The following is a 24,408-nucleotide window of genomic DNA, read 5'->3' on the forward strand; positions in this document are numbered from 1 at the left end:
AATCAATAGTATCTTTAATTATACTATACTATATTTTAGAGTTATATATAGAAAAGATACTATATTTTCAAAGGGCACATCCCCTGGGGCAAAGGGTTTAAGTTATTTAAGTGGCCCATTGTTTACATATAGGTTTGTTATTGAGAAAGAGGATGGGAGGGAATGTTTGATCTTGGGTCTCCAAAAAGGCATAGGGTATTAAGGTAAAACTTTCAGGATATGTTAAGGGGGGATTGAAGACAATCAAAACACACTAATTCCATCCTGGCTGTCAAAAGAGTATATCAGAAATATCTGAGGAACAACTAAGGGTACAAAAGTTGAAACTTTCAGGGGATGTTGAAAAGTCATCTAAGGGCACCCCCCTCGATCCACTCAACCTTAGTATATATCCTCTTCACACTGTTCAAAATTTCGAAAGTTATTTTGGGACGCCGTGCCCCCAAAACCCACGGAGAGAGGGCTGTAAATTATGCAGTTTGCCCATTGTTTTCACATAGGATTTAGCATTAGGAAAGGGAGGGGGGAGTGTTTGGTCGTGGGTGTCTCCAAAAAGGCTGATGATATTAAGGTCTATATATATCAGAACGATCAAGAAAAATCTTGAGAACGGCTAAGGGTATTACCTTGAAACTGTCAGGGACACAACTGCTACTGCAACTGTAACTACTTGCGACTACTTGTGACTGTGACTGTGACTAATTACGACTTTGAACTACGATTTGCGACTACTTGCACATATGACTAGTTGTGACTTTGAATAAGACTACTTGTAACTCTGACTGCGACTACTTGTGACAGGGACTGTGACTACTTGCATCTGCGACGTCGGCTACTTACGATTGTGACTGCGACTAAGGCTACTTGCGATTGCAGCTGTGACTGCTTGTGGCAACGACTATTTGCTACTGTGACTACCTGCGATTGTGACTGTTTGCAACTGTAACAAATTGAGACATTGACCACTTGTGACTCTGACTGATTACTAATTGCATCTGCGAATTCGGCAACTCGCAGCTACGTGTATTAAGCTGAAATTTCAGGGAATGATAGGGGGAGGTAAAAAAAAATTAATTAAAAAGATATTATATGTGACCTGGCTGTCAAAACGTGATATATTCAACATTTCAAGAAAATTTGGGGAAGGGTATTAATTTGAAACATTCAGAGAATGTAAATGGGGATGTTGAACTTAAAGACACTAGGTGCATCCTGGTTGTCAAGTGGGCCTAGACGCAATGTCCCAGGAACAACCAGCCTTATTAAGTCTAAATTTTCAGGAAATGTTGATTGTTATGTTGAACTAAATAAAAAAATACCATATGCATCCAGATGGTCAAAATGTCATGTCTACAATATCTCAAGAATAAGTAAGGGTATTAAGTTGAAACTTTCAAAGAATGTTAAGGGAAATGTTGAAATAAATCAAAATACAACTATGTTCATCCTGGTTGTCAAAAGGACGTTTATGAAACATCTCTGAAACGACTAATGATATTAGTTGATATTCCAAGAAGTACTAAGGAGGATGCTGAACTAAATCAAAAGATACTATATGCAATCAGGTTGTTAAAATGTTATGGGCAATGTCTCAAGAACAGTTAAGGGTATTCGGTGAAAACTCTCAAAGAATATTGAGGGGCATGTTGAACTTAATCGAAAGATATTATGTGCATCCTGGTTGTCAAAAGGACACATCTGCAATATCTCAGGAGCGAGTAATGGTATTCAATACAAAACTTTCAGGGAATATCGGGGATCTTGAAATAAATCTAAAGACGCCATTTGTGTCTATTCTGTCAAAATGATATGTATATGATATATCAAAAATGGCTACGATAATAAGTTTGAACTTCCAGAGATGTTGAAAGAGATAATGGAATCAATCGAAAGACATTATGTGCCTCCAGATTATCAGAATAATATTTTTTCTTACCATGCCCAACAAACGTTTAAACCAAATTCACAAACAAAAAAATTAAAGAGTCAGAAATAAACAGAGCTGAATGATGTCTCTGAAATATATTCATTCTTTTATTCTATTTTCATTTATTGGTAAGTGAAAGTTTATTATCTATGAATTAGTATTGAATTAAATCTTAGTTGAGGATCTGTTCCAAACCTTAATTTCAAATTGTACGAAATTTTCATAATAATTATATTGAATACAATCAAAGCCAACGCTCAGATCACTTGGTACTACTCTATAATTTAAACTAGAATTGCATATTTTAATCCTTTAGCCAAAAACCATAAAAACAGGAGAAATATTGATTATATTAACCAGTAATGAAATTTTTGCAATAAAAAACGAACAGAAATGAATTAAAAAGACTGACCAATAAAAGGAATTTTTCAAAGAAAAGTAAAGAGCCGTATTAAGCTTAAAACGATTAGAAATTAAGTCCTACAATAATTCAAATTTTAAAAGGCCAGAAATTAATATCAAAGAATAAATGAAACGCAAAACAAACAAAAAATAAAATAAATACTGATATCAAACATAAACATAGCTACTGCTGATACAGACAAATAAAAAATCCCAAAAAGAAAAAAAAATTAAATTGAATATTGAAATCAAGCTAAAAACGAACCAAAATTACTACTTACAGGATTTGGCGACTATCCCTCTCCCTCAGCCATAAAAGTTCTGAAGCATATTGTATCATTTGCCCTTTACTGAAAACAAAACGCTATTATAAACCTTTATCATGCATTTATAAAACTGACAAAAATTACTGTTAGGTAAAATCTTGAAGTGCTGAGTTCATAGAAATTAGTATCACTGTATATTGAAAATTCAGTCTATTTTTACTAGTTTTTTCCTGTCATCTTGAGTATTACAGTATTATTCGTTATTTTTTGTCGATGTTTTTGAAAATTAAAACGCACTGTTCGAAATAGTTTTCAATAAAATGCAATTGATGAAATAGACTTTAGACACAATAGGCTTTAGAATATTAAAGTAACACACTACCCCTAATTAAAAAGCGTTTTTCATGTATTTTGTTTGTTTATGTCGTGTGACAAGGGCGCCAGCAGAAAATTTTCCGGGGGGGGGGGGCAAATGCGAAAATATCAGTGGTGGTTGGGTGACAGGGAATATATTTCAGGATTTTTTTTCGTAGAAACGAGTTTATTTATAAGTACTTTTAGGAAAACACTCTCAAATAAAAAGAGCAATTAAATTGCATGCAAAATGAAACAAAATACATCAAATTTTAAACCGCAAGGATTCATGGCAAATGGATCAATTTGTTTAACCAATAATATCTTTAATTATTATGCATTTAATCTTAAAAGAAAATCAAACTCAAACCAAAATTATAGAAAGATTGCTTCCGTAGATTATAACAGATATAGACTTATCTTTATGCAATTTCCTACGCCATAGAATAATTTACAGAAGGAGTAGAGGTACTAAAAAATCATCCTGCCTGCATAGATACCAAGTTTTGATTTTATAACGGCAACGTAAAATGTACCACATTCATAACAGGACAATTCCCCCCTCGAACTTAATTCTCTTATATATTTAGACATTTAAAAAAAAATAAAATAGCGAAAGAAAAACAAAATTTAAACTTACTGTCCAGCTGTCAAATCTTTTTATGGTCCTCTTTCTTTTTATTGTCCTATTTAACTGAATAAAATGACCAGGTTCAATTAAATTTTCGTCACAAGAGAATCTTATCAAATAGTTTGTGATATAAAAACTGGGAGTAAAAAGTGACTTGGACCAATATTATTCACCACAACTAAAAATAGAATTATCATGACAATTGCTACACCTTCATTATCGGCTTTTTATGCTGATTAATTAAAAAAACTTTTTCCACAAAATAAGTTTTTCAAAGAAAAGTAAAGAACTCTATTAAACAAAAAATGGGCAAAAAAAAATCAAATAATCTACGAAGCGTGAAACCACCGCAAATCAGCATCGATAAATACATGAAACCCAAAACGAACAGAAATTACAATAAATAACCGAGTCAAACTCAAAACGAGCAGAAATTAACATAAGTTGGGCTCAAAACCCCCATGCCTTCCCAAAGCCAGAACATAATTTGCACTTTACTGAAAAAAATATAAATGTTTTTACTTTTATAACTTTAATAAATCAAATAATATTAACATTCTGATTACTAAATATCAGTATATGTATATAAAACTGACAATGCACATTCATTTTAATGAAAATCACACTATGAGATTCAGCATTTCAAAGAACCCTACTGTAGAGGTTTCAAGCTCATATTTGAAAATATGTGGAATTTTGTCATTTTTGCCAGAAGAAAGATCACGGATGCGTGTTTATTTATTTATTTTTTTCCCAGTGGGCCTAGACCGTCGAGAGAGGGCTCATTCTAATGGTTCTAGTGCTCTTTTTAAGTGACCAAAATAATTAGAGGGGAACTAGGCCCCCTCCCACGTCACCTTTTTCCCAAAACTGTCTGGTCAAAATTTGAGATAGCTTTTCATAGTCATACTTTCTTTTCTCTGAAGACAGTCTTTCTTGCAAAAGTTAAAAAGACTGGACGCACCAATGGAACATTGGCAACGCTCCGTTATGAGCATCTGATTTGAATTCCTGTATCCTGGATAAATTAATTTATTTAAAAAAATGGTAGGAATACTGATTGTTTTAATTTGTTAAACTAGGTGTAGCCTGTACTGTCGAGGTTTTGGAAGGCTAACTTGCCGGTAAAGTTCTACGAAATCATATTATTGAGTTAGGAATAAAGTGAATAGGCCTACACCATTTGATGCCTTTTTTTGATGCTGATTACGAATATAATAAGCATTTCTATCGGAAATGAATTCCAGCCCCTCCCCTATATAGGCTATACTTAGCCTAACCCTGAATTGGCCTATATAGGTGGGGGGGGGGGGCTGAAATTCATTTCCGATAGAAATGTTTATTATATTTGTAATCAGCATAAAAAAAAGGCATTGAATGGTGTATTCACTTTAGTCCTAACTCAATAATATGATTTTGTAGAACTTTACCAACTTGCCTAGACCTAGTGACGGTTCTGTCTCTATTGCTTATAAACACATTTTATCTAGAGAAAATTGTAGATGGATATCCACTGTTTGACTATTAGAAAAAATTAGTTTATAAGCTTATATAGAATGGTACTATCCAATCTCCTTATAATTAAAAACATTTTAGTCATCTAACCTAGTTGGAAAATTTGGCCCATCTGTATAGGCCTAGGAGAAATCTATATTTGTTAACTAGTTGACTAGGGTAATAACTTCTCCCCAGCAAAACTCTCATTTTCCAACTAGTTGACTAATAACTTCGCCCCAGCAAAAGTTAAATTTGCCAAATAGTTGACAATAAATGTTGCCCAAGCAAAAATTTCCTTTTCCAACTTGTTGACTAAGAACTTCTCCCCAGAAAAACTTAACTTTGCCAACTAGCTGACTAATAACTTCTCCCCAGAAAAAATTAATTTTGCCAACTAGCTGGAAAGAAACATTGTCCCAGAAAAACAATTTATTTTCCAACTAGTTGACTGGCAACTTTTCTCCAGCAATAGCCTACTTTCTTTATCCAACTAGCTAGAAACAAACTTACCCTATAAACACTTTTGTTAGCCATCTATTTTGCAAGTTGCCTAACTTTTCTTCAGAATAATTTCTTAGCTAACAACATGATGTAAAGAGAAAAAAAAACATACTATTCCCAGTCCAATGAAAATTGGCAGCATTTGTTCTTAACAAATGCACTACAGCTAAGGTAAATCAAACAAACTGAATTCAGGAGTAAATAGTCTTGAAGCCACAGAACTAAAAGTCTTCTCCTTCTATAAGTGCATGGATGTAGGCAGCATATTGTCTAGGGGGGGGGGGCAGTCAATAGTGTGATGGAGGGCCTTTTATCAACTGCTTTGCCAACCATCTACTTTTTCAGCCACATCTAATGTAAATTTGAAGGTCTAGGGGGGGGGGCAAAAATATGTGTTGTACTTCATTTAAGCAGATGATCTATTTTGCAAGGTTTCACTTTTATAACACACAGATTTTTAAAGGTCATCAAAGGTCAGGACCCTCCAGAGGGAGAAAGAGTGGAGGTAAGTACTTCAAAATACCTTCCTGGGACATACTTTAGCCCATAGACCTATCCCCAAAAGTTTCATTTTCCTAACATAACCCCTTTCCAAGATAGTCAAAAGAAGCTAAAGTAGAATTTTACTGGAACATACACAATTTATGTCCATTAAATGCAAGATAGAAATGAACAAAACTTCAAATATGCATCCATTTTCTTTAACAGACAGGAGGAATAACCCTCCAAGCTTTGAGAAATTCAATCTCACTTTTGGGACCAGTTGGAAAATGAATTGTTTTCTGGGGCAATGTTTCTTTCCAGCTAGTTGGCAAAATTAAGTTTTGATGGGAAGAAGTTATTAGTCAGCTAGTTGGCAAAATTAAGTTTTGCTGGGGAGAAGTTATTAGTCAACTAGTTGGAAAATGATATTATTGCTTGTGCGACATTTATTGTCAACTAGTTGGCAAATTTAAGTGTTGCTGGGGCGAAGTTATTAGTCAACTAGTTGGAAAATGAAAGTTTTGCTGGGGAGAAGTTCCTAGTCAACTAGTTGGCCAATTTATGTTTTCTTTCAAAATTTAGGACATATATTTACATATCTTTAAAACCTTATAAATTAGGTTTGAGCATAGTTATGAAGATGAAAAAATTTGTGTCGTACTTCATTTAAGCAGATGATCTATTTTGCAAGGTTTCACTTTTATAACACACATATTTTTAAAGGTTACCAACGTCAGGACCCTCTAGAGGCAGGAGTGGAGGTAGGTACTTCAAAATACCTTCCTGGGACACACTTTAGCCCATAGACCCATCCCTGAAAGTTTCATTTTCCTAACAACCCCTTTCCAAGATAGTCAAAAGCAGCTAAAGTAGAATTTTACCAAAAAATTAATTAAAAATTCTAAAAATGAGACATAAATATTCCTCCAGTAAAGAAACAAAGACAGATCAATGAAGGAACATACACAATTTATGTCCATTAAATGCAAGATAGAAATAAACAAAACTTCAAATATGTATCATTTTCTTTAAACAGACAGGAGGAATAACCCTCCAAGCTTTGACAAATTCAATCTCACTTTTGGGACCAGGTATTATAAGACTAATTATCCTGGGAATTAATAAAAAAAAATCTCTGGCTTCAAAGCCCAATATATAACTCAAATTATATCTCCCATTAAGAGGGAGACAGGGAGAGAGACAGAAGTTGTAAAACAATAGTAACAATAGTGATAGTTGAATTTTGAAAAAATACTATATTATTAACATATTTTATAATATTCAGAATAAATTCTAACTATTATTAGTCAACTAGTTGGAAAATGAATTGTTTTCCAGGGCAATGTTTCTTTCCAGCTAGTTGGCAAAATTAAGTTTTGCTGGGGAGAAGTTATTAGTCAGCTCGTTGGCAAAATTAAGTTTTGCTGGGGAGAAGTTCTTAGTCAACTAGTTGGAAAAGGAAAGTTTTGCTGGGGCAACATTTATTGTCAACTAGTTGGCAAATTCAAGTGTTGCTGGGGAGAAGTTATTAGTCAACTAGTTGGAAAATGAAAGTTTTGCTGGGGAGACGATATTAGTCAACTAGTTTGCAAATTTAGATTTTTCCTATACAGATGGGCCAAATTTTCCAACTAGATAACTAAAATGTTTTTAATTATAAGGAGATTGGATAGTACCATTCTATATAAGCTTACAAACTAATTTTTTTTACAATAGTCAAAGGGTGGAGTCCCATTGTAGATGATGGGTGTCTTGAAAACACTTTCAGAAATGTACCTAGAGACTAGAACTAGACTAAATGTATAGCCTAAACCAGAAATCACATTGAAATGTAAAATATGCACTCTTTGATTACCTGTTCAGTGCTCATTCTAGTAAATTCAGAGCTTTTCAATTACTTAGCTAGATAGACTAAGAAGATGAACCCTTATATAGCTACTCATCCACTCCTCAATAGGCTCCCCTTATACTTATTATTTGAAAAAAACTACGTTTTCTAAAGAGTTAAAGAGGCTGAGTCACAAGTTCGAACCTTAAATCGTACAGGGATTAGGCGGTGCAGTTGGGGGGCTGCTGGCCCCCAAACCCCCGATTCCTCGCTCTTTAAGCTAAAGTTTGACTTTTTCACAACTCTTTTTTTTAAACAATAAAAACTTTAGCGTAAAGAGCGAGGCGTTCAGGAGGGCACAGCCCCTTTCATATACGGAAGCAGGGGTTTGGGGGGCGGCAGCCCCCCAACAGTACCTCCTAATCCCTGTACGTTTTAAGGTTCGAACTTGTGACTCAGCCTCTTTAACTCTTTAGAAAAAGTAGTTTTTTTTAAAATAATTTCTGCACGTTTTTGTACAGTTTATAACTTATTATTACTTGACTAACTGTTAGCTGATCTTTTGAGGAGTTAAAGATGGGGGGCTGCCGCCTCCCAAACCCCCTGCTTTTGAAGATTCTCATGTTAAGGCTTTTAATTCCTGAATACTCAAATCAAATGCACAGTAAGATTTTTATCAGCCACCCCAGGCCCCATGTTATCAAAGCAGTGGAGACTTACCTGTAACCTGAAGGCCGACTGTGATATTCTTCTGGAGACGCCTGTTGAGCCGAAGGATTTAATAGATTGGATTTAAAAAAGAAAATGAGTTTCTTTTTTAAACTTTAAATTCAATATATAAAAAATTTCTCTGACGGAGAATCGAACTCGAATCTTCCGCCTGACAGTCAGGAATAGCGACCACTGTACCACAGAGACATTACATTATTTTTATTCTGTGCGATGTATTTTTGACGCAAGCAAATCCCCACAAAACTTGATATTTGGTTTTTGGAAAACAGGGAAGGAGTGATCAGATTTAGCTGAAAGTTTAAGGATAAGCTCCCAGGCCCCAGAAAAGCTCATTCTCTAGATTTCAGCCCGATCAGACAACGTTAAAGGGGGGCTATGGTGGGGAAAATTAACATGGGCTCTTATAGGAAAATGAAGCTTTTCGTAAATGTAAATTCGGGGGATAATTTTTTCGGTCTGAAAATATCAAAAGGCCCTAAAAGGTCAAATTCCGCTTCGAATGAGTTATCATTCACCCGGATCCGTTGCCAACTGTGGCCTGTAGGCGTGGATGATAAAAAAAAGAGAAATGAACTTTAAGTGGCTATATTTGGTTTTTGGAAAACAGGGAAGGAGTGATTTGATTGAGCTGAAATTTCGAGGATAAGCTCCCGGGCCCTAGGAAAGCTTAACCTCTAAATTTCAACCCAATCGGACAACGTTAAAGGGGGGCTGTGGTTGGAAGTTCGAAACTTCCGGCCCACTTTTACCCATGAAGATACAGTTGGAGGGGGGGGGGGGTGAAATTTTGCACGTTTCTTAGTTGGACCTAGGGCTACAAAATGCGATCAGCGCTTTCTCTGCGACCGCTAGGACCGGAAATCGCTTAACATTATGGTGGGTCGCCTCTTTATAGAGGCACAAGTGTGCCTCCTTGACAGGGATAGGCTTCCATTCTTATCCATATTTTTTTGTCATTTCAGTACTTGTTTGATATAAGGCTCCTTTTGCTCAAGAAGTGAATTTAGGTTAATCCTAATTAAATATAGCCCACCAAAGCATGATAAGAATATAGTATTTTAAAAACAAATTTGGGCTATATATTTACACATTAAGGGGTAGGGGTGGGGATAAAGTACATAGGGTCTGCATGCAAATATGTTAGCTACAATTATTTGGATATTATGAAGTAAGAATTGTTTTATGACTTCACACTGTCCAAATACTTTACCCCCTCCCTTTAATGTGGAAATATATATCCCAAATTGTATATTTCCCATCTATTCTGTCACTTCTCTTTGTCTTTTCTCATGCCAAGTTGAAACAAACTAGCAAAGGAAACCAGTTTATTGTGCATCAATGCATGAACAACTTGAGTGGTAGGGGGTATATCATACAAGTACCATCATTTCAAAAAATATTTCTATTCAGAATTTTATTACAGTGATGCAGATGAAACTAAATTTTACTATGTTAAGAGTACAGAAACCAATTTTAACAAAGAATACACAACATAGCCTGTCACTAATTACAAAGCAATAGAGAAAGGTAAATATAAAATGGGCCTTACAATTTATCTAAGACAAAAGTAAAAACATCATTTGATGCCGTTTTTATGCTCTTTCATAATTCAATAATTATTTCGGAGGCTAATTGCATCTTGAGCCCTTAAAGGGGCCATGAAGGTATTTTATACAAATAATTAAAGAGCATAAAATAAGCATCAAATGATGTTTTCAGTTTCATCCTAGCTAAACTATATGGCCCACTGCAAATTTACCATGAAATTTAACACCCCCTACAATGTGGAAATATATTTCCCTGAATTGGAATATACCCTGAATTGTTGACAGCAAAGTTTTGAATTGCAAAACTCAGTGTTATTTTTGTTGATGGCAACTCAAAAAACTTGAAATGGTAGGAAAACGTTTTATATTTGGGTTGCCTAATAAATGAGTTTTGAATTGTTATAAATAAGTATTTTTGAAATATATTACTCTTGAACAACCTATTTATAAACTAGTGATATGCTTTTAACCACTTTTCAATAACTTAACTAATGTTGATAACTTGTGTGGTTACAAAAATGAAATACCTTTGGGGCTCCTTTAAGGGCTTTAGATGCAATTAGCCTCAAAAGCAACTATTGAATTATGAAAGGGCATAAAAAAGGCATCAAATGACGTTTTCACTTTCATCTTAGCTAAATTATAAGGCCCACTAGAAATTTACCTATAGAATTATATCATTAGACCTATATATGGGACCATTTGGGAATGGGGGAGTTTCATTGTCAGAAAAACAACCATGATATTCAGAAAGGACATAAAATTAGGACTGTAATGCTGCTACTTTGACCCTGGTGGTATGTTTCCTTTAGATATAGATATTTTTCAAGACCACACTACCTTTCAATGGTATACAAATAACAGTTCAAATACGGATAAATCTCTTCAGTAAACACTAACCAATTGACAGGAAGAAAGAGTCTTGCTAATCTAATAAATACTGTGAATATTCATAGCTAGCTGTATATTTGTCCATTTTGAGGGGAGTAGAGGTTAAGGGAAGCATTACCCTTTTATTTTTGAGACAATTAAGTGATTATGATTCCTTTAAAGTGGCTTTCAATATTTCTGATAACCATTTTCTATGGACAGTTTACAATACTTTTTTATTTTAAAATTCCAAATAAAAGAATTGCTGTAGCCTCCTTGGAAAACATAAAAAATGCATTGATTGGTGGGCTCACATCTTTTGGAAGAAATCCAGATTTACCCTCTTTCCAATTATAATAACTACTGCTGTTCCAATTCCATCACTGTACCTTCCCCCCCCCCATAGGACTGGCATGGTCAGGGGAGGCTGTTAATGGCTTTTCTGAGATTTTCAGAAATACCTGCTTTTTTGGTAATTCCATTGACAAATAAGATGACAAAACAAAATCATTCCATCTGGATTTTAAAAAAGATCTTTTTTAATATGCATAAATAAAATGAAAAAATTCTTACCCCCACCCATGATTTTCATGAATTGTCACCCCTGGGTCTGGATATAGGGCTAGGTTACACCCATGTACAAAGTTTGCTGATTTTGTGGGATTACAATGTTGTGTGGGTAAAATTCTACATGAAGGTTTTTTTTTTATCTTGGAAAGTAATTTTTTTTTTGCAAATAAAACTTTCAGAAATTTTTCCAGAGCCTTGACTAGGGTCTGGAAAGGTATATTGAAGTACATCCTTTCCTACTAAAAAGGTTATTGGTCTTCTGATGAACTTTAACAACATTTGTGTTATGAAAATGACATTTTCAAAATAGATATATAGCACATACAAGCCCCAAGGAACCTCTTTTGAGCCTCATAAATTTACTGTATCGTGATTTAAAAGGTTTCAAAGAATTTTGACAGTTTCTTAAATTTGAAAGAAAAATCCTAATGTGGCTTTAAATCCTACTCAAATTGCTGTAATTTTTTTTTTCAAATCCTAGAGTCAAAGAAAGCAGGCTCACACCAAAAAAGGAACAACATAATTTTTTCCAAATTTAAGATAAGTAAAGACCTGTCTCCTGTCCAATTTTCTATACATAAGAAATAGGGAAGGGGTAAAAATAGGAGCTTGAAGCACCTTCTCAGGGAGCATAGTTTAGGTGCTTAATTTGTTCTTAAAAACTTAATTTTCTATGCATACCTATTCTCCAAGGTAGGAACAAGCCCTTTGTCTGGACATTAATAATTTTTGTCATCAATAGTTGGTTTATAACACCAAATAAACTATTTGTTTTTTTAAAGCAACAAAAATATGTGAACTTTTGTATATACTTGACTTTTTTTTACTTATGTCTCCTGCCGGCACTGCTCGGCGTAGAGAGTGACGTCTGCCTCCTCCATCCACTTCGGTCCATGGCAAGCGTTTGCACATTGCTCAAACTGATATTTGCCATCGTCAGGAACTCGGACAGGCTGTCAGACCATCGTTTTTTTGGTCAGCCGCGAGGTCGCTTCCAACTGGCTTTGACAGGGTCGCAGTCATGGATCGTTTTCGCAGGTATGTGTGGAGGCATTCGAAGTAGGTGTCCGAACCATCGTAATGTTTGCTCGGCTGCTTGGGTTGAAAACCGAGACTGCTTGGTGAGCTGCAGCAGCTTCTCATTGCTGACAAAGTCAAGCCATCGTAGACCTTTGATCCTCCTCAGGCTCTTCGACTGAAAGATATCAATTGCCTTGAGGGTTGCGGCTGAAGCTTGCCACGTTTCAGCTCCATAGAGCATCACAGAGCCGACGAGGGCGTTGAAAATCCGCAGCTTTGTTGTGCGACTGATGTTTGGTTTTTGTCAGAGGTGACGGTTCAGTCTGCCCATGGCAGAAGACGCTTTGGATATTCTCGCTTGTAGTTCAGAAAGAAGCGAGCCATCTGAAGAAATTATGGAGCCCAAGTAAGTGAACCTTTGGACAACTTGTGGTCCAATGCTAGTGGTGCTATCCAGGCTAACTGAAGGATTGGCAGCTCGGGAGGATGGGTCTATGGCCATAATTTTCGTTTTAGTCCAGTTTATCTGCAGTCCTACTTTTGCAGCCTCTTCTCGTAGGATTCGAAGTGCTTCCAGCAACTGCTCCATGGAGTCCGGCAGAATGGCCAAGTCATTGGCAAAATCAGCATCTGTAATGACACAATCTCCAAACTTGAGTCCAAAGCTGAGACGTGAAGTAGTCCTTGTCATAACGTTGTCTATGATGACATTGAAGAGCTCTTGGTCCACTGCACATCATTGACGCACCCCCGTCGTGATTTGGAAGAATGGGCTGCACCGGCCGTTCACTTGAACACAGCTCTCCGTCCCATGGTTTAGAGCTTTGAAGAGTCTGCAGTATTTCTCAGGTAGGCCTGTTGATTCTAGAATCCGCCAAAGAGCTTCTCGGTCCACTGAGTCGAACGCAGCACGGAAGTCGACGAAGGTAAAAAAAGCTTTTTGTCGGAACCCTGTAGATTTTTTTATGATTTGTCGGATCGTAAAAATCTGCTCGATGGTTGAACGGTCCGACATGAAACCAGCTTGCTCCAGTTGCCGGATTTTACGAATGATATTTCGATATTGATCTAGCAGGACCATGGAGAAAAGTTTTCCCGGGACAGACAGTAGGGTTATTCCACGGTAGTTCGAGCAGTCAGTTCTAGAGCCTTTCCTCTTCTATAAAGGGATAATGACACCCTTCCGCCAATCTTCGGGAATTATCTCGGATTGCCAGATTGTAGAGAAGAGGGTGTGGAGAAACAGGAGCATAACAGGACCTGCATATTTTAGCCGCTCTGAACTCAGGCCACAGATACCGGCAGCTTTATTGTTCTTGGGCCTTTTTACTGCATTTCCAATTTCTGAGGGGGTGAAAGGCTTGTCTGGAGGAGCATCTGCTTTGGGTCTTGGACTGCCAGGTTGGCTGGGACTATCAGTAGGAGGCATAGACGGGCTAGTGTTGTTCAGGAGTGAGCAGAAGTGATCCTTCCACCGCTCGAGACAAGAACCCTCATCAGAGAGAAGTGTCCCATCCCTGGATAGGACGGGTCTCAATGCTGGTGTTTTATTTTCTGTGTGATCACGGAGGTGCTTGAACAGGCTACCAATGTCTTTCTTTTTTGCTGCTAGTTTAATTTCATTGGCTTTCCTTGCAACAAACTGAGTTCGGTTTCGGTGAATAAGTCTGTTCCGCACTCCTCTGAGCCTTCGATAGGTGGCCATGTCCCCAAGAATCATGTCATCCATGATTTCTTCGGGAAACTTCGCTTGCCAAGCACCAGCTGTGCTGCTTTGCTGGTCTGCGATTTAAAATACTTCCAGGCGTCTTCGCTGCTGTTGAGTGTGCCAAGGAGCTCAAAGCAATTTGATATCTCAACACTATACTTCTGGCGAGTATCTGGCTCCTTTAGTTTCCCAATATCCGCTGCTACTGGTTTTCTTTCCAATCACTGTGCATGGAGGCGAAGCTGGACATCAGCACACACAAGCCTGTGATCTGCATTTCCGAGCTCTGCTGATCTGTAAGTTCTGCAGTTCTTCAGCAATGATCTCCAGCGTTTAGAAATAATGACGTAGTCAATCATCTTCTTTGTGCGACCGTCGTTACTATACCACGTGTACTGGTGGATAGTCTTACGTTGAAAGTAAGTGTTTGCGATCACAAGTTCTTGGGATCGGCACAGTTCGAGTAGGCGAAGGTCGTTATCGTTCAGTGGGTCGGGGGATACAGGTCCAATTGTGCCACGCCAAACACCCATATCATCTTGCACTGTAGCATTGAAGTCACCGAGAAGAACAGTGACAACGTGGGGGGACACTGTTGACAGACATCTGGACAGAGCAGAGTAGAACTCTTCCTTGGTTACGTCGTCGGAATCGTTGGTCGGGGCACAGCGTACGAAAATTGTCATCTTGCCATGCTTGTGCCCAAAGCGGGCCTTCATTATTCTTTCCGATACAGCTTCGTGCAAGAGTAAGGCCTTTCTTTCAGGGCCGTTTAGCGAGAAACCAACACCATTTCTCCTCCTGCTCCCTCCAGACCAGACTAACGAGTGATTATCGCCTATTCGCTCTTCTCCACTTCCAGTAAGACGGGTTTCTGTGAGACCTGCAATCACCACTTTATTCTTACGAAGTTCTTGAGAAAGTAGGTTCTGTGATGCAGGTGCATTCAGGGTCAAAACATTCCAGGTGGCTATTCGAAGCCCCCTTTGGTCTAGAAGGTTTAGTCTGTCAGTTTTTCTGACGTTGTCAGCATGTCCGTTGATGCGCGATGGTCGAGATCTTAAAAGGGGGTCCGGATCCGAGGCTATGTAGTCACTCTGCGTAGCACTTGATTTTCAGGTGGAGGGTCGCTAGCCCAACCGACCCTAGGCCTGGAATCTGATTAGAGCTAGGTTTAACCTAGATACTGAGATTCCCGGGGTGGGCTCCACCCGCCACATGAGGTTGCAGCCACCCTGATCGGAGTGTTTAGTTAGGGGATGACCCAATATCCAGAGGCACGTGGTCAGCAGACAAGATAGCCTTTAGTTATATTCAACCCCATTACTGGAGAGAGGGATGCAATTGCAATGGCAGTGACTATTATATTTGATAAAAAAAACATTGAATAGATAATCAAATGGGATATATTGTGTTTTCTATGTTATTTCTCAAATTATGACTACCATTGTATTTGTATGATATAGCCTTGGGTTATATAAAAAAATTGCTCATTTTGTTGGTTTGCATTAGTATTTGTGATTAGGATGCCATTTTACTGGTGAATGCTTCTTCTGGCTTAAACTCTGTAATAACATAAATTCCAATTTCATTACATACTGAAAACTTCTATTTGTTAGATGTCAGCATTGTTTCTAGCTTAATGAAATTCCACCTACTCTTCTTTTATTGCCTGGATATAGACCTAGGATATATTCAAAAAATTATAGTTATTTCTTATCAAAACTTGGGACATGATGTCAAAAGTCAGCAAACTTTTGGATAAAGCCAAGGGATATGTCTAGGTATTAAGGGGAGGGGGTGGCTGTCATTTGCATATATTGAGTAAACTAGTTATTGAAAAGATAGTATGATAATTTATTTGGAAAATATATTTTTTTTCTTGGGGGGGGGGGGCAGTTTTCACACCGAATTTCCATGTGTCACAAGAGTAAAATAAGGGTCAATCTTTAGCATTGTTATATCAGTCAAGAACACCCACACAGTACCTTCCTACATTTGGAGTAGATGGTATTGACATTGGTCATCTGTTGTATGATGACAACATTTTGTTGATTTTTGATAACTTAGGACAAATTTGGAATTTAGCATGTTGCAATAATATCAATGGGTGGTAGGATCATCAGTCATACCTTCAAAAATAGACTCATTATTGGCATTTAATAATGTTTTCCAGTTTGATTCAATTAGGGTGGAGCCACTAGAAATTTTTAATCCCAATCTATTGACTACCTTGGGTTACCATTGACCATACAACTAAAGCTTTTCAAGAATTGGTACTGTTGGCTGTGTTGGATAAACTTATGACCTTCAAGTTAGAATAAAAGGCTTTTTGATAACGAACCACTTGCTAAACTTGCTGAAAATTTTCATTGTTATATATTACCAGTCATTCATTTGCAGATAGAAAAGGGCACAAGTGATTAAATTATTAATATGAACTCCCCTCTGAAGTTTAAAAATTATGTCTTTTTTTCTATATTATAGCCTATTGTACAAACTATACAATCAAAGTTGATTTTTTTAAACTTTCACTACAGTCACCTGGTGAAATACAGGATTCTTGTTTCTTTTGAAATAATACTAGAAAAAATTATAAAGTCAGAAGCAAAATTTTGCTTTTTCTGCATGCAATATTTTTAATCAAATTTGGTGAGCATTAACCTTCAAATTTAATATAGATATGAAATCGTTTTGAGAATGGCTGGATTCCTGCAGTTAAGTCTGAAAATTGAATTTGACTTCTTTTGTGTAAATGTTAATTTATAGAAATAATTACAAATGCTGAAATGTTTTTTTTTTTTAAATTATTCAAAGTGGATTTTATCAAGAAAAAAATGCTTAAATTTTTAATTAATAGTATGTTTTTGTGAAAAACCAAAATTTCACAATTCAATTACTGGAACAATTTTGTGCAGCTCATCTTGGGAATTACTGATGAATGATTCAGATTTTTTGTCAATGCAATGGAGCTTTCAGTAATTTGAACTTTTTTTGGGCTGCTTGTGTTTTACACAGTGGTGGCTTCTACTTTGGAGAAATTAAAAATGACATAGTAACATTGTTTTTTAGAAAAATCAGAATTTTCAAATTTGTCTGTGCCTGCACTTTGTGATGCTTTATATTGCTTGAATGTTAGTAGGCCTTAAGCAAAACTATCACTATTTAAAATCAAAGCCATGCTTTTATTGTAGGATATGAAGTCAGACGCAATAGAGACTCTGTTACATTAAAAGTTAAAGTGGATAAGTTGGGACCAATATCGAGCTTGATAAAAAATAGTTAATTGGATTGCTGCGTCGAATCGAGAAAACATGAGTTTGTGGGTATCATGCACGGAATTGAGAAAGACTGTGATTTGGAAGCCATCAAAGGAAAATATTTGGGGATTTGTGATTTCAAGCAGCTCGGACAATCTTCCGTGGTGAAAATAACTTTTGATTCAGAATCTTTTATGAAGTATTATTTGTGCCATGATTTAAACATAGGTTATGGGCATTTTCGGATTACTGCTTACAGGAAGCTCCCCAGGAGATGTCAGCGTTGCCACAGTATGTCCTATAATACTAAGAAGTGTGAATCAAGTGCTATGAGATGCGCGTGCTGTTCGGGCGACCACGAACACTCCAGAGACAAGCCTTGCTCTCTTCCGGTTCAGTGTGCAAATTGTGGCTCAAAAGACCATCCGTCTTTCAGTTTCCGCTGTCCTCAGATTTGTAAGCATATAAATGCAAAGAAAAAATTTACCTGATCGATTGCTTGTTCCCGTAGTGGCTTTTAATTCGAACGGAGTTTTTGGTAAAACTGAAGTGTTAGGCTGCTTCTGCCTACTAATGGAATACTATGTTTACAGGAACATCACCTCCTTGATTTTGCTTTGCCGTGTTTTGATACGTTTCTTCCTGGTTAAACATTACTCGATTCCTGCTAAACCTACTGGGGGACGCCTGTTGGGACGGCTAGTTACTCTTATACCCAATACATTTGATTCTCGTCTGATGTTTTATTATAATTATTTTCTTGCATGCCATATTTCTGAATGTATTTTGATTAACTGTTATTTTCTAACAGATTACCAGAATGACCTGTCTGATTATTTATTCCAAGATGCGTGTGGTAAACTGAGTGCTTTTGTACAAAAGTACTCAGCTAATTATGATATTTGCATAGCGGGTGATCTGAACTGCGATCTGCTCAATTCAAGTTGTGTGCGTTCTTCTCTTTTCCTTTCTTCATTACCAAATCCGTCAATCGTAAATAAAACGGATAATTTTACTTATTTTCATAATTCCGGGTCAACAAGTAATCTTGATCACGTTCTTGTTCTTACTTCTAGTTCGGTTTCTGGTTCAATTGAAGTGGTTGTAGATTTCCCGATTAATGATCATAGACCTTTAAAGTTTTCGCTTTCACTTGTAGGAATTCCTCAGCAAAGAAATGAAATGAAAAATCAACCATGGAGAACTAAGTTGATTTTGGATCAAAATCTTGTTGATTCTTATAGGGTCTCTGTAGATTCGGAAGTTTCGAAAGTTATTGTACCTGATTATTCCAGTCTTAAACCTGCAGAGTCTACATTATTAGATATAGATTGTGCATTTCACCAGCTTGTCCATTGCCTTAAGTTTAGTGCAGATCTAGTTTTTGAGAAGAAAAGATATAAACTAGGAACTGAGATACCTTGTTGGTCTAATAACGCAGATTTGGTAGCGTTAGCTAAGCTTAATTATCTCCGTTGGCGAGACATTGGTAAGCCCCCAGATCACCCTGCGTTTTTTTAGATTAAAGCAAGTAATGTGGCATGCCAAAGAGAATTCCGGCGGCATAAAGATAATCTGATAAAAGTTGCTTCAGAAAAAGTTGATGATGATCAGCAGTCATTGTGGAGAACTTTAAAAAATAGGAAAAGAGCTGGTTCAAATAAAATCTCTCATAAAGCCCCAAGAGAGAAAATACGGGTGGACCATTTTTCGAATGTAATGTCTTTATGTAATGTTAATCCTGAAGAGGTCGGAGAGCTTGATGAACTTTTTTTTCGTCGAGATCCTCAGTTTTTTCTTACTAGTTATGATCTGAATGTAGCTCTGAAGAGTCTTAAAAATAAAAGTGCTCTGGACCATGATGGAATTTTTTCCAATCATCTGAAACTTGCCCCGGCTTCATTTTTTACAAAGCTTCTGTGTTTTTTTTAATCTGATTCTTTTGTCTGGGCAAGTGCCAACATCTTTTAAAACATGGATAATCACGCCGGTTCCAGAGCATGGAAAAAACAAGTACCAGACATGCGATTCTTTTCGGCCTATTACTAAGGGCTCTCAATTAAGTAAGATGTTTGAACTTAGTCTTAAATCTCTTTTTGTTTCGCTTAATTTCGGTTCGAATCAATTGGGGTTCACTAGGGGTACGGGTTGTGATCACGCAAATACTACTTTTTTTAAAATTTTAAATTCTTCATGGCTTAAAGGAGACCCATTATGTTGTTTATTAATAGATATTAAAGGAGCTTTTGATAATCTTTCTCATGCATCTTCTCTACTTAGCTTACTAAAATATGGTTTACCACATAACCTGGTTAATGTTTTCCGTTCATGGTATCCTGGACTTAAAGTTCACATTGCCTTGGGATCTATAATTTCTGCTGATGAAGTAGTAGTTAGGAACGGGGGATATTATTGTCGTCTATTTTCAATTTGTGTCTAAAAGATTGTTTTGTATTCATTAAAAACCTCTCTGATTTACTTAGCAGTTGAAATTAGTTATTTGGCTTATGCTGATGACATTATTTTACTTGGTCGGTCAAAGAATGTGTTGATTGAAAATTTTAAGATTTTAGCGAATGAGTTGAACAAAAAAGGATTATAAATTAACCTTGCGAAATGTCAGTGTTTTGTGATTAATGACCCTCTTGGCTCTCCTCTTGATTGCGGTAATGATGGGATTTTTCATGCTTTGGATTCGGTGATGTACCTAAGTGTCCTATATTCTTCTGTAAAAAGACTATCACCTATTTTAATAATAAGCCATCTGAAAGTTAAAATAAGAAAGATGTTCGGTTCCCTCGTTCATCTGCGGGGTAATATGAGAAGGGATATATTTTGATTAGTTTTCCAGCGGTTTCTTCTTCTTCTAATTCACAGCAGGCGGGCTATTCAGTTGGTATTATTTATCTCTCTTCTTTTTGCTTCACTCTGTGGGCTACAGAGCTACTGTCTTGGTTGTCTCTTATTTATTAGATATTCTCAGATATCTCAGTAGATCTTTTGACTCAAGGAGTTCAAATATAAGATGATAGATATCAATTTCTTTGCTCTGTGTGCAGGTATAGTTGGCTAGGCTCTTGGCTGATAGTGAAATTTTGTGGTGTTTGAAGTATTTTAACAGTTTACAAAGCAACGTATGTTGTGCAGACCTCAGCATATTACATTCAAATAGGCAATGGTCAATTGTTTCATTTTTCATATTACAATGCCTGCAAAGAGGGGACAGGGGAATTGAACCACTTGAATAAGAAAGCTTATATGAGAATGCAAGGAAATTTAGTCCATTTGTTCCAGAACGAATTCTATGATAAATTTTTGAAAGATACTTATTGGGAAAGGAGGAAAGGATAGGATTAATCTTATTGAAATTAATATCTTATAGCCCCCATTGGTAAATATCTCTAATTGGGATTGGTCTCCCACTTGGCTGGTCAATATTTATAGCATTTTTTGCTATTTCATCAACCTGATGATTACCACTTATGCCAGAGTGGCTAGGAATGTACTGAAAATAAGTTTTTATGCCACTTGAAGCAAGATTATCAATTATACTGAGACAATGATAAGTGTCAATGTCCAACTTATATTGAGGAACTGAGGCCAGCAACTCAAGGCTTGATAAAGAGTCGGAATAGATGATAATATTATTCGAATTTGCAATCAAGGTTGGTTTTGCTTAAGGTGTTCTAATGCCATGATTATGGCATTTAACTCAGCAGACATTATAGATAAATTATTAAATAATCTCTCACCCATTGCAATTTTCAGGTGAGGAAGGAAAACACCACTTGAATCCTTCTCATTCATTTTTGACCCATCAACAAATATTTGGAAGTGATTTTTATAGGTAATTGTATTAAGTTCTGCAAATTTTTTCTGGACAAAAGCAATGGGGGTTAAATCTTTATTCCATTTTGAAAATGCAGTATTTATTATGGGAATTTATTATGGGAATTCCATGGAGGGGATTGGGGGAAAGTAGGTGCAATAGACTTTGCTGGTACAGGGAACTTCTTTTGAATATTGGCATACTCATCTGCAATACCTCTATACATGGCAGGATTTCTTAACCAATTATGTAATGTGTGTGAGCTATTTGATTCAATTTTTGTAAGATGTTTTGTCAAGAGAAAGCTACGTCTCTCCCTTATTGTTGTTAATCCACTCTCCATAAGCAGAAACTTGGTGCTTGTGTGTTTCCTAAGACCAAATATGAGACGTATTATATCATTTTGTGTTGTTTCAAGTTTTTGCATCTGGGTCTTTGCACATGCACCATAGACGATGAGCCCATAGTCAAGATGGGGTTTTAAATGTGATTTATAAAACTGGAGTAAGGTTTTCTCCTTACAACCCCGGGGTGTGGAAAAAAGTCTTTTTAGTATATTTGTTTTTCTATAGCATTTTTTTATTGTGTTTGAAATGTGGAGGTGAAAATTAAGTTTTTGGTCAAGCATGAGGCCTAGGTAATTAATATGATTATCTTCTGAAATAATTGTTTTATTTAGAGGTAGTTTTGCATTAATATGGTTTCGCTTCCGGTGAAATTGGATTATTTTGACTTGGTGGGTGCAATGGGTAAATCTGAATGTTGAGAGAAATTTTCAAACTGGAAAACTGACTTTCGCAGATTTGACTGTGCTATCTGAAAGGTGCTGCCAGATGACCATAGCACCAGCTCATCAGCATATTGTAGATTCGTGTGGGGTAGGTTCATGTCCCAGAGATATAGGGCAAATAGGAGGCAACTGAGGACTGCTCCCTGAGGCAGGCCTTTGGTTATTGTCTTTTGGGGTGAAGAGGTTGAACCAACACAAACTATAAAACTTCACACTTCTATGAAGGATTTAATAAAGGATACTAGCTTAGGGGGTACTCCAAGGTTTGCAAGTTTATTTATAAGGATTTGGTGGTTCACATTGTCATATGCCCGTTCAAAATCTAGGAAAGCTGCCACTAGGACATTATTTTTTGAGAAAGATTCATTTATTGCATTTGTTAACAAAATGAAAGCATCTGTTGAGGAGTGGTGTTTCCTGAATCCAGTTTGAGTGTGTGGGATCATATTTTTTTTTTCAACAAACCAGAGGAGTCTGTGATACATCATTTTCTCTATTATTTTCCCCATCACAGGTGTAATCATTATGGGCCTATGAGACTCATGGTTATCTTTTGGTTTATTTTTCTTTAGGATTGGTAGGACGGACGAACATTTCCATATATTAGGGAATCTAAAAGATGACCAAGCGTGATTAAAAAAATTTAGCAGTTCTTGTTTGTATGAAGGGGTGAGATTCTTTATCCATGTAGGGTGTATATTGTCATGGCTGCTGCTAGTTTTGGTCCTAATATGATGTATTGCATTATTCAATTCCTGGATTGAAAATGGATTGGTTATGTACTCGGATCCTGGGCGTGGTTGGTAACTTGGGTTCATAGGAATTGTGGACAGTTTTCTTTGATTATTTGATGTTAGCTTATTAACAAAAGGAGTTGCAAATAGGTTAGCTTTTCCATTATCATTGTCATAATGGGTATTATTATGTATAAGCTCATACAGGAGTGGGTTGGGGGAAGTCTTTTTCCCACAGATATGGCTTATGACTTTATATATAATTGGCTGATTTATTTCTCTGGAGAGACTATTTGCAAAATTATTCCAGTAGTTATATTTAGCATCTATTATAATCCTTTTAAGATTAGATTCTGCTTGTAATTTTTTAAATATGTAGTAGGTGATGGTTTTTTTATGAATTCTGTCCTAGCTGCCTTTTTTATCCTCCATTTATTTCGGCACTCATTTGTCCACCATGCTTTAGGAATTTGTTTAGAGAATTTTTTCTTAGGTGTTGTCTTGGGGATAGCATGATTAGCTGTATTTATTAGTAAAGATGTCAAGGCTTCAGCATGTGTGTCAACTGTTGTGTTAGAAATGTATGAACTTTGGGTGAAACTTGTAATTTCATCATTTAGCTTATTTTGGAACATAGACCAATTTGCTTTAGTATTGATATATTTGGAGGTATGAGATAAAGTTTCAGCAGGTTCATTTAGGGAGCAAACTATAGCAAAGTGGTCAGTACATAGACTATCAATTTTATTTATGTAAATTTTGTTCAAAAAATTTAATGACACAATTTGTAGGTCAATTGTGGAGAATCTGCCATTTTTGGGGTTGAAACATGTATTCAGGTTTGGAGGGGTAGCAACAGCTAATTCATTATTATTTGAAGTCATATGCTCAATGAATTTACCAGCTTTATTTGCTGGTTTATTCCCCCACAAAAGGCTCTGGGTATTGAAATCACCAAAAATAATGATATTTTTTAACATATTAGAATTATTTATATGATTAAAGAAATCCTTGGCATCTGTAGTTTGGCCATTAAGGTTATAAAAGCTTATTATGTAGGTTTTTAAATTATTCAGCCAAACACTGATACCAATTACATCAACATCATTTGCAAAATCTGGAAAATTGATGCCACAAAATTTTATATTATTATTAACTAATAAAGTTACCCCACCTCCTTTTCTCTCTGAAGATCTATCCTTTCTCAGGATAGTATATCCCAGAGACTTAATTTGTTGATTTTGGGTTAAATGAGTTTCCTGGAGGCAAGCAATATTAATGGAATTATTATTCATAAATGATATTAGTTCATTTAGCGTATTTTCTGTGAGTGATCTTACATTCCATTGGAGTATTGATATATGTTGTGTTGTTGATTTATTCTTCATATGACTGTGTATCAATGATCAGCTTTGTTAAAAGTAAAGCAAGATCTTTTTTTGCTTGAATGAGCAAATCA

General features: G+C 36.3%; 1 protein-coding gene across 1 annotated transcript in view; it reads left to right on the top strand.

Annotated features, from left to right (window-relative positions):
• The first annotated feature begins 4,497 nt into the window (after window positions 1-4,497).
• The window catches only part of Dna2 (DNA replication helicase/nuclease 2), a 114,171-nt gene continuing 94,260 nt past the window's right edge, over window positions 4,498-24,408 (top strand). The window contains exon 1 of the mRNA XM_089086583.1: window positions 4,498-4,627. Within this exon, the coding sequence (XP_088942709.1) occupies window positions 4,625-4,627 (3 nt within the window). The 5' untranslated portion in view covers window positions 4,498-4,624. The remainder of the gene's footprint in view (window positions 4,628-24,408) is intronic.

The sequence above is a fragment of the Artemia sp. Qi Xiang Cuo genome, chromosome 3 (assembly GCF_049724085.1).
Source record: "Artemia sp. Qi Xiang Cuo chromosome 3, ASM4972408v1, whole genome shotgun sequence".
Lineage (NCBI taxonomy): Eukaryota > Metazoa > Arthropoda > Branchiopoda > Anostraca > Artemiidae > Artemia > Artemia sp. Qi Xiang Cuo.